At 44.3% G+C, this 20,991-nt stretch overlaps 1 protein-coding gene across 1 annotated transcript in view; it reads left to right on the top strand.

Moving 5' to 3' along the window:
- The window catches only part of KIF26B (kinesin family member 26B), a 517,705-nt gene that overhangs the window by 192,019 nt on the left and 304,695 nt on the right, over positions 1 to 20,991 (top strand). The window contains exon 3 of the mRNA XM_027976327.2: positions 5,372 to 5,908. Within this exon, the coding sequence (XP_027832128.1) occupies positions 5,372 to 5,908 (537 nt within the window). The remainder of the gene's footprint in view (positions 1 to 5,371; positions 5,909 to 20,991) is intronic.

The raw sequence follows: 20,991 nt of genomic DNA, 5'->3' as shown, positions 1-20,991 counted from the left end.
CGGGGCCTAGCCCTACTGGACCAGGTGTGTGGTATTGATGTGGAGTTTTCCCTTCAGTAGATTTCTCTTGGTGGCCTGCTGATGAGCTGGCCTGATGGTTAAAAAAGTTCCTTTGCATATCAACATCATTTTCTTGGGAACTTAGAGAAAAGAGTAATAGATTGTGTATTGAGGAAAGCATAGAGGATCTGTTCTGGTAGTTTAAGAAAGCTTCAGGTAAAAGGAAGCTATCTAGATTACGGCTGACTCACTTTAGGCTCTTTAGTCAGGCAGAACAAGTGCTATTGGAAAACTATATTAGCTTTAGATTTGAAGGAATTTATTTCATGGTCATTTTTATAAGAGGCAACTAGCTCACGTAGACAAAATAAATGACAGATGGACCAAGACCAACTTCATTATTGATCGTTTTAGCTTTGGTTGAGTTCTTTCAATGTGTTTATTTGACAAATGTTTGTTGGGCCCTGCAGTGAAGTAGACACTATTCTAGACTTGGAGGAATTAAAGATGGAAAGGATATTTCCTCTTAAGGGGCTGACAGTCTAACAGACAAACAGTTCTGCAAATAAAAACTACAGATAATAAGATAGTTTCCAGAGTGGAGTTGTAGGAAAGCAGGATGGTGACTGATTTCTGTTTTATCTTTTTGTTGTTGTTGTTGTGGGGAGGGTTTTGAGGTCCAGGCTATAATCTGGGAGACCATGATGATGTGAGAAATACTGAAAGCTTTCTCATGGCATTGAGCAAGGAGAGGAGGGACCATTCAAGAGCTTTTAGGAAAGACCATTTCCTACACTTTGTGATTGGATTGAAGGGAACAGGAGGAGGCAAGAAGGTTCTAGATTTCTAGCCTGGTCCCTGAGTGGATAATAGAACTATTTAGTTTGATAGTGACTATTGAAATAAGAATAGGATTAGGGGGAAATAAAATGAATTTTGAATGGTCAGTTTGAAGAGTGTTTATCTGGATGATGTTTTCCAGGGGCCTGTAAGGCTTAGTGTTCAGGAAAAAGGCCAGGTAGGGGTGGAGATGGAGAATTCCCAGTCACTGGGATGCAGATGGCTGTGGAAGCCATGGGTTGGGATGCCCTTGCCCGAGGCAGAGAGACTTATGGTGTCTTAGATCAGTCTGCTGGAATACACATGCGGCAATCTTAGAGAGCCATTAGATTATGAGAGACCTCCAGGGGACGAAGCAGGACACCAGTTTTCCTGAAACAGTCCCTAGAAGAGCTAGGGATTGGAAAACCATTTTCTGGCATTCTCTTTGTAGCAGTCACTAAGTGGGCAGACATAGGTGTCTGCATGAGCAACTGAGCGCGCACACACTCATATTAACTTCATTTATCCCTAACTTTCCTTCTAAGGACCTTTTGTCATTTAGTCACTAGCTAAGTCATGTCCAGGCTCCTCTGTTCATGGAATTCTCCAGGCAAGAATACTGGAGTGGGTTGCCATTTCCTCCTCCAGGGGATCTTCCTGACCCAGGGATCAAACCCACGTCTCCTATGTCTCCTGTATTGGCAGGGCAGTTCTTTACCTCTGAGCTACCAGGGAAGCCCCCTGAAGACCTTTATCAGTTTCCTAAGTGTTTTCTTGAATTCCTCTCCATGATGCATGTGGAATAATAATAATTTTGTATTATTTTTGAAAGATGAGAATGTTTTGAGCACAGAATCCTTAAGTTGAAAACTTAGGATGAAAACATTGCCCAAATGCCATTAGTCCATTTTCCAAGGTGCTGAAATAAAAATCAGGACTCCAAAAATAGAGGTTTGGCTGTGCACACTTTCCTGTTATTCCCATCTGACTTTCAGAGGTCACAAGATGAGTCAGGACAAGACAGTATGAAAGTGTTTGAGTCCACACGCTAGGTAGCATGCCAGACTTCATACTCGGCCCATTCCCTCTCTGGGTCCAGGTTTCTTCTGGTGCGAGCTGAATCGGAGGGCACTCCCCTAGTCCATCCCCTGGGGCCACAACAGTCCTTTCCTGTCCATGTCAGGAGAACTCAGCATGTGTGAGCCTTCCATGATCCTGAAGGCTTCTTTTCTCCCTGTTTATTCCTACTCTCCCAGGAAGCAGTATTCCCTTTATGCCATCACTTACAGAAGGCTCTGTCTGTTGATCTTTCCTCTTTGAAGATTTGAGGTGCACTAAAATATTTACAGTATGTAGACCAGCACTTGAAAGGGATTTTCATTTCCCTAAGACGTATCTTTTGACTTACTGAGGTAAGATGCTAAGAACTCACTTAAGGTTTCAGATCAAGGGTGGCTTAATTTTGGGAACACCTCTTGACATCCGTGAGCAATGGCAGACTCATTAAACCACCCGTCTCGCTTTCCTCTGGATGAGGCAGTGGTGGGCTCTGGGCTTTGCCCCTTCCTGGATGTCAGGGGCCATCCTAGTTGTGGGCTCAGCTGCAGTGCTTCTGATGGATTTGTCAGTGCCTTGGGAACTGGGAGGGGAGTGCTGGGCTCCATGTGCCTGAGTGTGTGCTGGTTGGTCCCAGACTAGAGGGGGCAGCAAGGGGACCTGGCACTGGGTAGTCCAAGAGCCAAGAGGGTTCCTTGGAGTCTGAACTCAGAACAGAAACCAAGATCCTCAGCCTGTTGCACAGACAACATGTATTGTTTGTTCCATGTGGGAAGTCAAGCAGCAAACAGTAGCAGGCTAAGTGAGGAAGGTACTTCAAGGGAGAGTGTGAAAACCAAGAAAGAAGAGAGAAAATGAGTCCTCAGCATTAGGCAGTTTTTGCGGAGGGGATGTATCTTTTCTACTCCAGCTGCAGATGTCAGAGTCAAGTCCAGATTCTACAGGAATCTGAAATCAACCGTGATGTGTGGATGGGGCTGGTCTTATAACTCCCTTTTCCCTATGATGCTACTTCAGGTGATGGGTTAACAAAAATATTCTAAGTAAGCAATTAATTTGAGCTTTCTTGAAACCAAATAGTTTGGCGCCTTGAAAGCATAAGCCATGGGGAGCAGATTGCTTTTGAATGCCTGTCTCTGATTTCTCATCCTGCCTCTAATTAGGGAGTAGACGTGGGAATTAAAAAATGACTTATGAAACAACCACAGGATAAAATACAATGTGGTCATTTAAAAAAATCACATTTTCAAATGACATATATTGACAAGGAAAAAATGCTCAGTGTGTAATATTATGTGAAAAGCAAGAAACTGTATTTTGACACATATGGGGCCCCAAATATTTTCTTTTGATTAAGTGAACATTTCATAGGTGAAGGTGGTGAAAACCTTATGTCTGTGCAAAATTCTGAGTCCATTGATGAAGATGGCTGTTTGGCTCTTGCAGTGGAAAATCATGGACTAGAGGTCAACTAGTCTGGGTATAGTCCAAGCTTTTAACCCTTTTGGGGGCTCAGTTTTCTTATTTGGAAACTAGGGTGATGGTCTGCTCTAGAATGGTCCCTAGGGGATCCTTTTGGGTCCCACATGTGCTGAATTTTGGTCAGGGACTCTGGACAGAGCAGCTAAGAAGGGGTGCCACAAACAGGCCTCATATGGTTTGCCTCACTTCATCAGTCAGACTTGGTCAACCTTGACCTCCTATTGTTTCTCATCATTTTCTATGACCGTCTTGAGTTTCTACCCCTCTGAGCCACTCCTTGCTGCTGCTGTGTAAAGAGGCCTCTTGATTTATTAATCAATTAATCAGTGCATGCTGAGGAGCTGTTCAGGGTAGTTAAACAGGGAAAACAAAATGCTGGAGCCCGTAATCAAGATGGATCATAATGAAGAGTGACCCTCCCATTGCTGATCTCCCTGCCCACCCTGGCTGCCCCACGCTGCCCCCCTCACCCCCAGCTCATCAAATCCCGCTCAGCCCTGATGGGGTTTCCACTCCATGATAGATACCACAGATTTCAGAAGGGAAGATTTTCTTCTAATGTCCTTAGGAAAATACACGTTGAGATAAGCCTCATGAGTTACTTGCAGCAGTTGTGGAATCTCAAAAGTTCAACCAGGCCCCCAAACAGCACAGGAGGTCTGTCCATTTCTGCAGACATTGTATCCTACAGAGTACCTACGGTATCCCCATTTCCCTACACAGAGTCATGGAGCGGGAAGAACCCTATAGTAAAGATAGGCCATGGCCTTGAGTGACAGATGAGAGGTTCAGAGAGGCTCCGTAAATTGTTCAAGGTCACACAGCTAATGAGTAGCAGAACTGGAACTAGAATCCAAGTATTTTGATAACCGGTTAGCACACCTGGTGCTTGTTTCTCTGTGCAGTCCTGCTTTCCCACAAAAATTAAAGCAAAGTAAATGAAGAAAGGAGCTTCCCAAGTGGTGCTAGTGGTAATGAACCTGTCTGCCAATGTAGGAGCTGTAAGAGAGACTCGGGTTTGATCCCTGGGTTGGAAGATCCCTTGGAGGAAGGTATGGCAACCCACTCCAGTTTTCTTGCCTGGAGAATCTCATGGACAGAGGAGCCTGGTGGGCTATAGTCCATAGGGTTGCAAAGAGTTGGACATAACTGAAGCGACTTAGCATACACGCACACACACAAATGAAAGAAATCTTCATTAAATTCATTTTCTGGTTTCTTTTACATATATGCTTCTGAGCAAAAAAGTTTTTAATAGTTTTAGATGAAGTTTCTGGGGAAAAGTATCTTGGACTGTTTATGAAGGAGATATGTTCCTTCTGATGGTTCAGAATGTCAGCTACGTGGGTGTGGGCATGGCCAGCCTGCTGGGGGCCAACAGTAAACATGGGAGCTCTGGAGGGGTTTGTTGGAGAGGCTGTATCTCTGGGCCAGAATCTGTTTAGTTGGTTTTTCTTCCAGTGGAACTTAGCAAACGATGCTAATGAGGCCAGGGTTTTCTTGGAATAGAATCTCTGTTCTGGGTCACAAGTAGTGCCTCCATCTGCTACCAAGTTTTCATAGTTCATGGGTTGGGGCACAGAGCATCAGTCCAGAGTGGCTGCACTCACCCCGACCAGGCCCGGACACCCATTCGTGTCTACTTCACCCATTTGTGAACACCTTGAGAGCAACCAGGTATGCCTATATAGCTACCGTGGACACAGGGGGAAAAGTCTGGAATGTTCTTACTTGACTAGCCTGGTAAGGAGGATGCTTAGAAATATATATATATATATATAATTCCTTAATGTCTCCATTGTAAAATATTACATTTGTCAGATGTGTTTGTCAACCAGAGGCTTATCTGCCAATCTGGCTGCTCATTTCTGCTGGATGTCAATCAAACAGTCCAACTTCTTGGATATATGAAGGGCTTAACTCATAAAGTAGACATCTGAATTGCTCTTACCAGCCTTGATTTATAGGCTCTCCGTTTGTTTGTTTGTTTGTTTGTTTATGTGTTCTCCAGGATCCTGCTTTCTCGGCTGTGATTCATGACAAGCTCCAGGTCCCCAACACCATCCGGAAGGCATGGAATGACAGGGACAACCGCTGTGACATTTGTGCCACCCACTTGAACCAGCTGAAGCAGGAGGCCATTCAGATGGTGCTGACCCTGGAACAGGCGGCTGGCAGCGAGCGCTTTGATGGTTCCCCTGGCTCCCCCCCACCCCTCTCCAACGTCCCCACTCTGGTGGGGTCCCGGCACGTGGGGGGGCTCCAGCAGCCCAGGGATTGGGCTTTTGTGCCCGCCTCCTATGCCCCCTCCAGCTACACAGCCTTCGTCACCAATAAGCATAGCAGCAAGCCCAACAGCCTCGGGGTCAGCAATGGGGCCGAGAAGAAGAGTGGGTCTCCAACCCACCAGGCCAAGGTCAGTCTCCAGATGGCCACCAGTCCCAGCAATGGGAACATCCTCAGCTCAGTGGCCATCCAGGCTCACCAGTACCTGGACGGCACCTGGTCCCTGTCGAGAACCAACGGGGTCACCCTGTATCCCTACCAGGTAAGTAGCCTCTGAGTAAAAAAGGACAGGGTTGGCTACAGTCAAAGCAAAGAAGTGAGTAGCACTTTCTTTCTCTACTTTGTCCCTCTGGGAACTCCTCAATGCAGAGCCTGGTGTTTCCATGTAGCCCTGCTGGATGATGCTAAATAGAGATAAAATGTCTCTATTTAAAACAGGGACCAGTGATTCAAGATGGCGCTCTGTTTCCATAGTCTATACCATTCTCAAAAGAGAGGGAGATTCTCTTCTTAATTTCTCCCACCTTGACCGACCATAACCCTTTTCTATTTGCATCTCACTTTAAATACTGTGGGATGAGGTTACCAAACATGTGTTCCCCTTTTCTTATTTTCTCTTTTCTGTTATTTAAATTAGCACACACTCTCAAGTTTCCCTATAGAAATAACAGAGCAGGTCTTAAGTCTGCCAGGGAATCTAAAAAAGTTTTCTTAATCTTTCTTGGGTGAGTTTTCTGCTGGAGGAGGGTTGGGTTTATCCCATGTGCTCTCTGTGTCTGCTGCGTCACTCATGGTGGGAAGCAGCAGAAAGTGTTGATGTTGAATGTACTAGTCAGGGTGGATAATTGGTGCAACAGTTGGTCTCAAGTTATTTCTTACTTGCGTCGGGGTTGTATGGGGTGTTTGGTGGGTAGTCTTCTACTATGACATAGGGTCCTAGGCTCCTCCATCTATCGATAGCATGCCAGCATTTTCCAGCGGTCTCAGAGTCTTCCACGAGATCTTGTACAACCAGCCAGGAACTGGAGAAAGAGAGAGAGGGTGGAGGATCTCCCAGGAAGAGGTGGGGGGCCCAGCCTGGAGGGGGTGAGATTTCAGTCTCCTGGTCCCATCTTCCCTCAGGGGAGGCTGAGAAAGCCAGTCTACCCCTGTGTCCAGGAGAAAAAAGAAACAAGTTGAGTGAATGCATAGCATAGTTTTTCTTTCATGGGATAGAGGTGCAGGGAAACATAAAATGAGTTGAATGCAGCTGATAAAATTCCTGGTGACTTTTCTAGAGTGTAAAAGGGAGTAGAGATTGTTTCTCTTGATATCTTGAAAGAAAGTGGGGAGCGTGGATCTTTATCTTGAGAAGTTAGTAACCTTGGACGGCTAAGCTTTTCGTTTACCTGATGCTGCTGTATAGTTTACAAAATATAGAGCACACATCATTTTATTTAATCCCCCCCCCCCCAACCGGCCCCATACACCTGTGAGGTCAGCAAGACAGATATTGGATCTTCCTCTTACAGATGGGGAAACAGGATGCTTAAAGAAATGGAATAATTGCCTGTGGCCGAACAGCTGGTGCCAGAGTAGCACCAGGTCTTCCCTGCCCAGGAGAATGGCTTTCCCTGCCCTGGCTGCTTCCAACTTTCTGAACTTACCCCAGAACACTTATCTCAACATCTTTCCCAGCTATGGTTTCTTTTAAGACATGGTACACCAAAAATAAAGGCCTCCTATTTTGACCTGTGGGGGCCTGCCTGCCACTTCACTTTTGGATAGAATTTTCTGGGTTGTGGATAAAAATATAATGAGAAACCAGTGGCACCCTGGGTGGGACTTCATAGTCTAATGCTTGAATATAACCATCTAGGGCAGGAACAGAATAACTTCTTTCTATTATTGAATAATATGCTTGGGGTTTTTTTGGTTTGTAATTTAAAAATAGTTTTAGAAATTATAAAAAGTGATACATGTCTGTTGTAAAATAAAATTTTAAAAACATGAAAAAGTTCAAGACAGACTTTAAAAAGCAACAACACCCAGAAATAGAAATTCACAGCTTTTGAGTATATTTCTTCCCAGGATTTTATACGCATGCAGTTTCTAAAATTGTGATAATGTTCAGTTCCGTGATTTGCTTTTTGCTTAATATACTTCATGGTATTTTCCCACCATTATATATTTTTCTAAAATAGGATCTTTAATGGTAGCCTAATATTCCATTATATAAATACTACCCATATATGAATGTGTCCTGATTTATATAACCGAGCATCAGTTATTTGAGTTTGGGTTTTCACGACTATAAATAAAATGCTCTGGTGCACAGCCTTCTACCCAGGTCGAATTTTCAACACATCCTGGGTTGTGCTAGCCACACACTCACTCATGTTACACAGACAACTCACATTTCACCTTCCAGGGCCCCAGAGCACTTGTAACATGTATCAGGCGCTAGTTAGAAGATTCAGCTGCTGCACAGTGCTGGTGAGTGAGGACAGAAGAACTTGGGACTGGAGCTTTCATATAAAAAAATCCAGAGTGTGGGGAAAGTCTGTGTAGGGGGTGGGGGACTGAATAGGGTGCTTAAAAGGAAGATTGAGGATTACTGGTACATTTAAAATAAAATATGCAACAATTCTTTCTGCTCTTCCTTCCCCATGCTCCACCTCAGAGGAAAAAGAATTTCCGGTACAATAGCAAGTGTCTATAAGCTCTCCCAAGTGCCAGACACTATGCTGTGTGTTGGTTGGGGCTCCTGCCATGGGCTGGAAACCCAGGCTCCTGTCCTGTGGTCCTTAGTGGAGAAGGCAGGGGAACTATGTGTTATAATCCAGGGAGGTGCTTGCAAGTATAGACAGATGCCCAGTGTGCTCTGAGAGCCTGCAGAAGGGCTTGAAGTCCAGCCCATGGGGCAAGAGTGTGTTGATGTGGCCAAAGGCAGGCACAAAGGTGATTCACGCAGCTACCAACTTGAGATCAGCCTGGATACATTCAGTTGCTTCTTTCCAACTCAGAACAGACTAATTTCTGCATTTCCCCCGAGCAGTAGTTAAAGGGATCAGAGGAAATCTCTCTGGGATAAAGAGATTTGGTGCCTGGTGAACCAATGTCCCCGTGTTGTGACTATGTTATCCTCATGCCCCGGGGTGGGGGCTCTGGGTCTGGCTAGACTGCATGGCTCCTCTTATGGACATCTCCCTGCAGTAAATATTCTGCAGTTCACAGTCTGGCCAGCTTGCCAGAGATGGTTGACTGCTCTGAAAGCTGACCTCACTTTTCCTGCTCACCCTTACTCCCACTTCCCTCTCCACAGAGCAGATGGTCCTCTGGCTTAGTGCCAAAGCCGTTCTCTGGGCAGAGAAGTATCTATCTGGACTTTGTTGCTGCCGAGTGCACTGCTCCACACCAGCAAACGTGGAGCCTGTAGAAGCAAGGGAGAAGAGGAGGCTATTCTGCCATTTAAGTACAGGGGGATGACAAGAATGAGGATGGGCTTTGCAGCAGTGAGCAGAGTAAAACCTCTGTATGGGAGAGCGAAGTGTCCCTCAAGCCCCTCAAGTTCCCTGTTTCCCACAGCACTGTGTGTGTGTGAAAGTGGAAAAGTGAAACTGTTAGTTGCTCAGTTGTGTCCAACTCCATAGGCTGTAGCCCGCCAAGCTCCTCTGTCCATGGGATTCTCCAGGCCAGAATACTGGAGTGGGTTGCTATTCCCTTCTCCAGGGGATCTTCCTGACCATTTGCAGGTGGATTGTTTAATCCTATGAGTCCCCAGGGACGCAGTCTTCAAAGGCTGCAGTAGGAAGATTTCTTGATTCTCTTTTGCTAGATCCTTCATGTTTCTCAATTACCTCCAGTAAGAGTGGGAACCTATAAGCACTGCAGATAAATAAGAATCTATCCAGACAGGTAAGAAAAATAGTAATTTAGGAAGCATTGAGATTATATTAAAAAATGGCAAACAAACTGCAGATAATTTTTTTCATTAAATATCATAGCAAGTCGACTTCACAGAAGTTGATAAGGTGGACTGTTTAAAAGAAAGATGTTCTTTTATTAACTTACAGACATTTAACACAGTCAGTGCAATGCTCTAGAACTTTCATTTTATCACATGAGTTTTAGCTTTGAGAAAACATGTCTGGATTAATTTCTTGTAGTTCACCACAGATTAATTATATACCTCTTTTGAATGGCAACTGCTTTTCCCCAATTTACATTTATTACAGGAAATACAGGAAAGAATTGACACATAATATTCTAATCACAGAATGTTCATGTTAGAATCCACTTCTGTAGGATAGTAATTGCCTTTTGCACCGTGGTGGGAGATTTAGAGATGGTTCTGCCTAGTTCAAGAGCATGGCTCCACCAACTGTTGAGTCTTGTTTTAGTAGCTTAATATTTTGGTCTCTTTCCTTATGAATGAAATCCCTACCTTGCAAGAGAACAATTTTTTAAAAAAATATGAACATATTTTATAAACTGTAACACAGGGATCCCAATATCAGCTGTCTAGAAACCAAGGCCGAGAGATTTGAAGTTTCTTTTGGGTAGAGTTTCCTGATTCTGTTTGATGTCTTTTGTTTCTTGAGAACATAGATTTATTTATTCTTGTGTCTCTGACAGCAACTAACATATACAAAAAAAGGGCTACTCATTAGGGAAAGTTCCAGTCTCAAGGATACACTAAAGTTGTTTCTCCTGACTGGCCTTAAATTTAGGAAAAAATTCCAGGGTAGAAGGCCTATCCAGACCTCAAGGTTTTGGGTGGAAACCATCAGTTAATTGGCTCCAAGCTAATCTTTAACATGAAGTATCTTAATGATAGTCAGTAAATCCTTGGGTGCAATGAAAGTAGTCCAGGTGGTTTTTTGATGTCACACTCAAAATAGGGACATTTGAAAGGGTTGAAGAGTTTTATTTTATGGGACTTTGATAAATTGAAGTTGTCAAGAAAATTCAGGAATATGTTAAATTAATACATAGGTGATAAATCCATGATGAATTCAGTGTGCGTTCCTTGATTTGAGGATATGTGTTTGATAAAAGTTATCCTGCTTTCTCAAAAAAACATCCATTAGAGTCAATGTTAGGAATAATTCCAGACTAAACTCTGGCTGAAGTCATGTGGGATTGTCTCATATCTCTAGGAGTTAACTGTATATAGTAAGCAGAGGCCTGGGCTTCCCTGGTGTCTCAGATGGTAAAGAATCTGCCAGCAATGCAGGAAACCCAGGTTTGATACCTGGGTCTGGAAGATCCCCTGGAGAAGGAAATGGCAACCCTTTCCAGTATTCTTGCAGAGGCACTATTGGACTTTGTAATTGAAGATACAGGCAAGAGCGAGGCAATAGTAGCACCAACCTGAAAGCAGCTCCAAGCTTGCTCAACTGTGGGATCTTGGCAGTATCCAGGCCTTGGTCTTCTGAAGTCAGAAGCTCTGGAAAGACTTGGTGCTGATCCTTTTATTGAGGACTTCCAGGTGCCCTTGGAAGAGGAGGGTGGACTCTGAGGCTCGCTCGTGTTCCAGTGCTCAGAGGCTTTGACTGTGATGAATCCATGGAACCCAGAAGCACACGGAGAGTAGAGCTGTTGCCTTGCGGGATGAGGTGCACTCATGTTCTTTCCTCACTGAGCCACTTTTCACAAAGGAGTAGGGCAGGTGTTTGCTGTGTGTCAGTAGTGGAGGATTTCCATTCCTGTTGTTTGCAGCCCTGCAGAGTCAGACGCCTGTTCCTGAAATACACAAAATGCCTTTCTTGGGCCAGCCCTAGTGCCATTTTGCTGCTGCTCTGTCCCGGCAGGCCAATAACATAAAGTGTTGCAATTTGATAAATTATGACATCAGCAAGATCATTCGACATCATGAGTTTTTGTTTTCTCCTGTTTATAGATGGTCAAAAGAGTGTTATTTATCTTTATGCATTTTGACAAACCTGGGCACAGGAAACAGGATCAGTTTGTATCTTCTGTCACGGACAGAGCATTTCTCAAGAATATGGTGCTCAGGGTGAAATTCTGAAAGAGTCAGCACTTCTTATAAGCATGGGCAGGGCCATGGGCTGAAGGGAACACTTACACTTCATCAATAAATTTCAAAAATATTTTTTACCTAGTCATTTACTTCAGAGAAGGCAATGGCACCCCACTCCAGTACTCTTGCCTGGAAAATCCCGTGGATGGAGGAGGCTGGTAGGCTGCGGTCCATGGGGTCTCGAAGAGTCAGACACGACTGAGCGACTTCACTTTCACTTTTCATTTTTATGCATTGGAGAAGGAAATGGCAACCCACTCCAGTGTTCTTGCCTGGAGATTCCTAGGGACAGGGGAGCCTGGTGGACTGCCATCTATGGGGTCACACAGAGTCGGACACGACTGAAGTGACTTAGCAGCAGCAGTAGTCATTTACTTGGGTGGTAGGCTGAATGAGTGTGTGTGTGCTAAGTCACTTTGGTCATGTCCGACCCTTTGCAGTCCTATGGACCGTAGCCTGCCAGGCTTCTCTGTTCATGGGATACTGCAGGAAAGAGTACTGGAATGGGTTGCCATGCCCTCCTCCAGGGGATCTTCCCTGCCTAGGGATTGAACCCTTGTCTCTTATGTCTCCTGCATTGCCTCACAGGTTCTTTACCACCAGTGTTATCAGGGAAGGTTAGAAGAGGACCTTCAAAGATGTTCATGTCCTTCTAGCCCAGGAGGCTAGAAGAGGACCTTCAAAGATGTTCATGTCCTTATCCCTGAAACCTATGGATATGCTACCTTACAAAATAAAAGAGGTTCTGCAGATACAATAAAGTTAAGGATCTTAAGATGGGGAGATCATCCTGGATTATCTGGGTGATTCCAATGTAATCATAAGGGTCCTTGTAAAAGGGAGACAAGAGGAACAGAGTCAGAAAGAGAAGATGTAAGGATGGAAGCAGAGGTCAGAAGAGTGAAGGTGCAACTTCGCTGGCTTTGAAGATGGAGGAAGGGGTCACAAGCCAAGCAGTGAAAGCAACTTCTAAAAAGCTGGAAAAATCAAAGAATCAGATTCTCCCTAGAGTCTGCAGAAAGAAGCAGCTTGTCTAGCCCGTTTTAGATGTCTGACACCCTGGACTTGATGGAATAAAGAATGGATATGCGTGCTGCTTTATGCTGCTAAATGTTCAGTAATTTGCTTCAGGAATAGGAAATTAATACACCTGGTAAGCACTGGATAGCTGTGAAGCTTGGTAGGAGAAGTTAATGAGGTATACGGACCAAGGAGTTGCTGTGGAAACCTGCAGGATGGCCAAGAACATGGGCTTTTCATCCCACACAACAAACTACATTACCCGGTGGATCAGACAGTGCATTAGCAAGTCAGATTATTTCATTTGGGTGCCTCCACAGAATGAGAGGTTACTCATACTGCGCGGTTGGTTTTCAATTGTCTCAGATTTCCCTATTGTTACAGCATCATAATAACAAGCACGCCACAGCCCTCTCCATCAGCAGCTAGTAATTACCATTATGTAAGTATCTCATACTGTTGAAACTGCAGAAAACATTGTAAGCTGGGGAGTGGGAGGGTGAGGAGAGACTTGGCAGGAATCTCTGTAGCAGGAAGCCCATCTTCTCTGTCGTGTCTGCTGTCCTGATTGGAGGGGTTTCGCAGAACTGCCCCGGGATTCAGTCCTTTGTCATCTGCTGTTTTGAGGGTTCACGTGAATGTGGAAGCACCTTGCCAGCTGGAGAGCAGAAGTTGTTAGTTGCTATCCTTTTCTTTTAATTCGGTAGACAGAAGACAACCACCGGAGATTTTGGAGCAGGAAAATGGAAAGATTTCCTTGTTGACAGCAGTTCTCAACTAGAATCACTTGGGGGCTTTAAAGAAAAATACCGGTGCCTAAGCCACAGTCCAGACCAATGAAATCAGAATATCTCAGGTGGGACCCAGGCTTTGGTTTGAACTGCCAGGGCAAAGAACCCCAGCTTTAAAGAACCGTTTATCTGGCAGTAGTGTAATAAGTCAGAGAAGGCGATGGCACCCCACTCCAGTACTCTTGCCTGGAGAATCCCATGGACGGAGGAGCCTGGTAGGCTGCGGTCCATGGGGTCGCTAAGAGTCAGACATGACTGAGCGTCTTCACTTTCACTTTCATGCATTGGAGAAGGAAATGGCAACCCATTCCAGTGTTCTTGCCTGGAGAATCCCAGGGACGGCGGAGCCTGGTGGACTGTCGTCTCTGGGGTTGCACAGAGTCGGACACGACTGAAGCAACTTAGCAGCAGCAGCAGTGTAGTAAGTATAGGGAAGAGAACAATGCAGATAGAAAGACAGACAGACAGATAGATGATGGTATATTCTGTTTCCTAGGGCTGCCATAGTAAAATGACTACAAACTAAGTGGCTTAAAAGAACAAAAATTCATTGTCTCATGGTTCTGTCTGGAGACTTGAAGTCCACAATCGAGGTGTGTTGGCAGGGCCGAGCTTCCTCTGAAGAGCCTGTGGGAGAATCCTTCCTTGTCTCTTCCAGCAAGCATTCTTTGGCTTCTGGCCGTGTCACTCCAGTCTCCCCCTCTGTCTTCGCATGGCTTTCTGCTCCATCTGTCACTTTCCTCTTGTTATAAGGACACTGGTCATTGAATTTAGGACCTGCTTTAATCCAGTATGGTGTCATCTCAACCCTTAACTAATTACATCTGCAAAGATGCTATGTCCAGGTAAGGTCACATGCTGAGGCTCAGGGTGGACATGAATTTGGGGTCACTGTTCCTCTGACTACAGACAGATAGGTGCCAGCCAGACGGGTGAAAGATGACGGTAGCATTGAGGAGGTGAGCAACCCATGCTTGTTCCTGCTGATCCTGCTTCTGAGAAACGGGGAGGTGCAGATGTTCACAGCTGGTCAGCACTGGCACATTCTTGTTCTGTCCTGTGGATAGAGAAGACTGAAGGGAAGGGGAAAAGATACAAAGGGCGAAATAAAGAAAGCAGGGGAGAAGGTCATATCCATACACCCTTGTACAGCTGGAGAATACTTCAAGTCAGATGAAATGAAAAAATATTCACGTGCGTTTCTTTGTAGAATAACAACCTCCTCTTCTGAACTTACGCATATAATACTGTTACATGCTTTTATACACACATACCGTTATATGTGCCTTTACAGCCATTGGTATACATGTAAACAGTACTTCCTGGAGTGCTCCCTGGGGTATGTCAGCTTATGCTGATGACCTACCTAATTGACCAGTGCAGGAAGCTTCTGTTCCTTTCCTACTGACCAAGCTAATCACTGGGGTTAGGTTGGTGGAATGGTTCTTTTTTTTTTTTCTTCTTCAGCAATAGTTCTAGGGTCCAGAAAGAGGCTAAAAATAGTGTGTAGGTGCTGTGCTAATTAAAAGCGTTTCTTATTCTCCCCCCTGGGTCCTTTGCGGGGGTGGGAGGTGAGAAGCAGTGGGAATGTGGCTCACCCTCTTGTCCAGCTCTCTCCAGGCCAGGCCGGGGTGGAGGGCAGAGCTGGGGATGGCTGCTCGAGGGAGGTGAAGTCCTAACAGAGAGAGGATTCCCTAGATGGGGACCCCTTTTCGCAGTTATCTTTGTTTTAGAGAGCATCTCATCTCCTCTCCCATTTGGGCCATCCTCCCAGCCTGGTTTACTTGGGCAAAAGACTGGCTTTCTTTGTAGAGCTGAGGAAAGGAACTCAGGAACACCACCGTCCACAGGTCCACAGTGAACAATGGCTGCTGCTTTTTTAAAATGACAAAGGAAACAGATTCTGGGGAGGGGGGAGTCTGAGACTGCTACTCATCAGTGATTTTATCCAAGTCTCAAACAATGAGGGACTAGATGTTGGGTCACGCTAGATTTGCTTTTCATGCACCGGAAATAAAAGTCCAGCTTCCTTGCTTACAGTGTGACCTCGAGCAGGCTTCTTACTGTTACATGTCTGTGTTTTTTCCTCTGCAAAGTGGCCAGTTGCAGCGCTGTTGTGGTGACTATACAAAATGATGTATGTGAAACACTCATCATGTCTGACCCAGAGTGAGACCTCAGTGAAGGGACTGGAAATTTGAGGGCCTTCTTACCCTCAGTCAACTCTGGTTCCCCAGACTCAAGACTACATGGAATCAGGGTCCTCTTTTCCGATGGAAAAGCCAGTAGTGAATGAAAAAACAAGACCCAAACTGTAAAATGATATCAAGCTCATGAAATAAATGTCACCCAGCTCAGACAATGTCCGCCACCTCCACGTATGACCAGAAACCAGCTTTCTGTAGGTGCGCCACATCTTACAAGAGAAGGTCACATTTAAACAGGTCGATCTCATCCCACCATTAGTGAGTAAATTGATAAAATATTGGAAGGCTCATAGACCCATCTTTCTCCATTTTTGAAGACCTTTTTTAAAAAAGGAGGAGGGGTGACAGTGTATAAACATGGATAATTTAAAATTCTACAGAATAGTAGAGCGGTGGCATTTGAAATAATCTGAAAGTAAAATCTCATTATTCTGAAGTTAATTTGAAACATGAGGTTATTCAGTTGTGACTCATGACTCCTGTTGCACGAGCGTTTTGAAATAGTCCTCAGGTCGCTCGTTCTTGCTTTCCTTAGTTTACACATCTAATAAAATGTAATATTCTCGCTTTCTTATTATCTGCTTGTATCTTTATTTGTCAAATATATCTTTCTTTTGAAATTATTACATAATTTGGAATCTTCAATAACTTGGAGATTTCAGGTCTGCTCCTTGCCTACCCCACCCCAGGCACACACTTAATTAATTTTAAATTGAGATTTTACTATGCTAACAGTCTTTAGTGTGACAAATTAGCATGCCTCTATCTTATAGAGGTATTCGTGAACATTAGTTAATGAGTCATACATTTCATATGCCTAAGTCACTCCCAGGGAGTAATTTAGGTGTTTGGGAAGCTTATTAGGCACCATTTTTAGGACTCTGAAGATCACTTAGTGCACTGCTGCTGCATCAGTGGCCACAAAGAGTTAACATACTCTTTCAGTAGCTTATCTGAGTGCCCCGGAAGGACTGAGATTCTGGGGAGAAAAAAGGTACCACATGAAAAGCAAGCATAGCAGCAGACCTGTCTTATACTCAAGGCTGTGACCAGGAGTTTTCTAATTCCATGACACATCTGAGCCAGTTTAACTTGCTAAATCACTTTAGCAAGCCTGGTTTCCCTTGGTCCCTGTGGCTCAGGCTGTGAGGATCTGTATCAGTGGAAAGACTGAACCCATTAGCCTGTTCTTGACAGGCTGCCTTTTTGTTAAAGCAAACAGTCCCTAGAGACCCCAGTGGAAGCAAGATGGGAAGGCTGCCCTTGTGAGTTACAGATGATACACCAAGGCCCAGAAATGTCAAGTGACTCACCCAAGGTCACACAGCAGCTTGAACATGCCAGAGCTGAGATTCAAAGAGCTTCCTGTGTACTGGCCTTTTCCATGCCCTCTGTCCCTCAGGGGAAGGGACCAACTCCTCAGATTGGTCCAACATTCCCCATCTTGGGGAGGGCCACCCACAGCAGCACACTCTGTTAGCATATCTTTGTGGGCAGTTCTGGGTCACTTGGACTTGCAAGTCCACGTTCAAATTGTATTCCTCTGTGATTTGTGTAAAAACGAATGCCCTACATCACATCTTCTCACTGGGAGGTGGGGAGACCAGCGGGGACAAAGCTTGAGACAAAGCTGGGCCAAAAATCAACAGAAAAGGCTGTGGAGGCAATGCTGCCATCTAGTGAGACATGTTTTAGCTCCTCTGAGAGACAGACTGAACAGGCCTAATACTGGGACTCTCATCATGAATTATACTGATTTCCTAAGATTAATAAATGGCAACAGGGCCCTTTCCTTGTTAACAGTATGGTCTTTATTGAACAGAGTAGGTAGATGTTTAAATTCTCTGTCCTAACACATATGCTTTCTTACTTTTCTATTGCTTATTCCTTTATTTTTGGCTGTGCTGGGTCTTAGTGCTTTGTGTGGGCTTTCTCTAGTTGTGGTGAAAGGAGGCTACTCTTCATTGCAGTGCTCGGGTTTGTCATTGCAGCGGCTTCTCTTGTTTTCGGATCACATGCCCTAGGCACGTGGCCTCAGTAGTTGCAGCTGGTGCGCTCTAGAGCACGGGCTTAGTAGCTGTGGCACATAGGTTTAATTGCTTTGTGGCATGTGGGATCTTCCCAGACTAGGTATCAAACCTGTGTCCCCTGCATTGGCCTGCAGATTCTTAACCACTGGACCATCAGGAAAGTCCCCTAACATGTATGCTTTAGAAAGGACTCTGTTGGCTGAGATCTCCAGTGAAGATGGAACTCGGTTTGGGGTAGTGGATGGGGCATCCAGGTCTGCCTGTAAAGTCTGACTCACCTGCTTATGAGCTGAGTGACATTTTGCCACACAAAGTATCAATGTTTGCTTTTATATCTTTCCTAAGATTGTTTTAAGGATTAGGTTCACTTATTCTGAATTTGTCTTTAATTCTAAGCACTAGATTAATGAAATTTTACACACACACACACACACACACACACACACACACACACACACACAGTCTTGCAAAATGAGATCCCATACTGAGAGATTCTATAAAATTGACCTGCACTGACTACTAGAGAATGACTCACTGCCTTCCTGCAGCCTAACAACACACTTAAAGGCGAGGTAGATATACCTGGGGGCTTCTCTGTTGGCTCAAATGGTAAAGAATCTGCCTGTAACATAGGTGACCCAGGTTCAGTCCCTGGGTTGGGAAGATCCCCTGGAGAAGGGCATGGCTGCCCACTCCAGTATTCTTGCCTGGAGAATTCCATGGACAGAAGAGCCTGTCAGATTGCAGTCCATGGGGTTGCAAAGGGTTGGACATGACTGAGCGACTAAAACACACACACACACTCACACACACACACACACACACACAGACGTACCTGGAACAACACACATAAGCCTGGAAAAAAGTGGTGGAATTGGTGAATTCAGAAGTCTGAGGCAGTCCTGTATCTGAGGTCAGTTTCCAGCTGTCACAGCATGCCAATTATCTTGAACATGGCTATTTCCCAGGGCTCACTCTGTAGCTTCAGGATGCATCAGAACCTATTTCAGCTAAGATTGTGTATTGGAGTTTTTGTTGACGACAACAGTTGTTTGGTTTTCCTCTAAGGACAGATTATATTTTCCATCTAAATAGCTTTTTTGATAGAATGCTTCAGTGGTGTAGGTGCTTTGAGGGATTAATCGCTGCTGTTCATTAGGTGGCTCATTCCCTCCAGACACTTCAAAATCCAGTGCTGAGTCACAGTTTATGAAACTGGCCATTTAGCAGCAGTAACCATGCTGTTGAGCCCTTAGGAGGTAAGAGAGGGACAGAGAGCAGAGGAATGAAAATTCTTGTTCACACATAATGAGTAGAAAAGATGAGGGTAGCTGGTGCTTTGTGGAGAAAATGAGGAGAAGGAGGCTTTGGCCTCTAACAAGGGTAGTTTGGAAGCTTTACTATTTTAGAAAAAGGGCTCCAGATCCATTTATTATTGAGGAAGAGATACACTGATTTGTTGTTGAGCGTGTGGCTGGATGGCTAAAATGGGCCACGTGTTTCAGCCATCGAAATGGCTTTTCCTTTGGGAACGGTGGAGATCGTAGAGTGCAAAGAAACACAAATCTTAATTCCATCCCCGCTTCTACCACTTACTTCATTAAAAAAAAATCTTTTGGCTGTGACACATAGCCTGTGGGATCTTAGTTCCCCAGCCAGGAATTGAACCTGAGCTCCCTGCAGTTGGACTTCCCTGATGGCTCAGATGGTAAAGAATCTGCCTGCAATGTAGGAGACCCAGGCTTGATCCCTGAGTCTGGAAAATCCCCTGGAGAAGGGAATGGCAACCCACTCCAGTATTCTTGCCTGGAGAATTCCATGGACAGAGGAGCCTGGTGGGTTACAGTCCATGGGATCATGGGGTCGTGAAGAGTCGGGCACAGCTGATTGATTAACATTTTCACTTGCCCCTGCTATTGGTAGTGCGGAGTTTTAACCACTGGATCACCAGGGAAGTCTTCCCACTACTTCATGACTGTGGGCGGTTTCTCTGTTTGCAAAGAGGAAACTGGAGCTCCCCCTGCCCCCCATTCTGCTCTCAGCTTTGTCAGCCTATGAACAGACCGCTGAGCTTTTAACATTTTGTATTCTCCTACTGGGATGCTCAGCCATTTCTAGTATGATTTCTCTCTGAAGTTACCAAGTTCATTGTCTTTCAACTTGACAGCTGTGTGTGCATATCAATGATCTAGAGTCTCATAGTAGTGAGAATAATTATTACAGCTAACACGTCCTGAGTTCTCATCACATGCCAGGTACTGTGCTTGCTGCTTTGTGGGTTTTCACTCAAGCTTTGCAACAGTCCTCTGAAGTAAGAAGATCATTATGCCCATTTTAAAGATGAGGAAACTGAGGTACAAATTAATGTGAATAGATACCACCTGTATGGAGGAAGCCCACATTTCTGAATGCTGAAAAATTTAGTCAACAAGTATTTTATTCAGTGTGTAGTTATTTGTTGAAATAAGTTTGGTAAATTGCATTTCTATAAGTTCATAATAACAAGTTTTATATTAATAATAAACGAGGGAATTCTGTTTTTTTTTCTGACTTTAATATTAAGCAAGTTCTATTCTGATGATTCTCCTTATTTAGTTACTAATCCCCAGTCTTCATCCTCCTTACCTTGCCCACATGTCCCTTCTCTCTTTTTTCTTCTTCCATTTTTATTTTAAATCACACAATCATCCTCTTGAGGGTTCTAAGACTTAATTATATAGGTTATAAATTATTCGTACGTTTCCCCTCATTCTACCCCATAATCTCATTTTATTATGGTTTATTTGCATCTCTGAGAGTGGTGGGCAAAGGAAATAAAAGGACTTGCAATGAAAATTGGTCAATTCTATATCACTTGTTAGCAATTCACAGAAAATATTTGTCAGAAAAGGTAATGGAAACTAAAACACAGTAATTAAAAAGGAAGTCACAAATTTAAAAATCACAAACATTTCAACCTCTTGAGAGTAGTTGCTAACTTCTAACTATATAATAGGCTCAGTGGTAAATGGCATAAGGCAGCATTTGAGGTTAATGGGTATAAATGTATTAATTATAGTACCTATTCATTAAATGTTTTATAAGGTATGTATTTTCCTGGGTGGATGAGGAGCGGGAGGAACTAATTCTTGCAGAGCCCAAGTCTTCTGGCTCTGGTTCCATGTCTTCTCCACGGTACCATTCTGTCTTGTCAGTACATAGACATGAAAAGCAGTGTCACTGTGTTATATTTATTCATCCGCTCAGCAAACATTTTTAGAAATAATATTTAT

Source organism: Ovis aries, chromosome 12 (genome assembly GCF_016772045.2).
Source record: "Ovis aries strain OAR_USU_Benz2616 breed Rambouillet chromosome 12, ARS-UI_Ramb_v3.0, whole genome shotgun sequence".
NCBI classification, from domain to species: Eukaryota; Metazoa; Chordata; class Mammalia; order Artiodactyla; family Bovidae; genus Ovis; species Ovis aries.
This window is presented reverse-complemented; position numbering and strand designations above follow the sequence as displayed.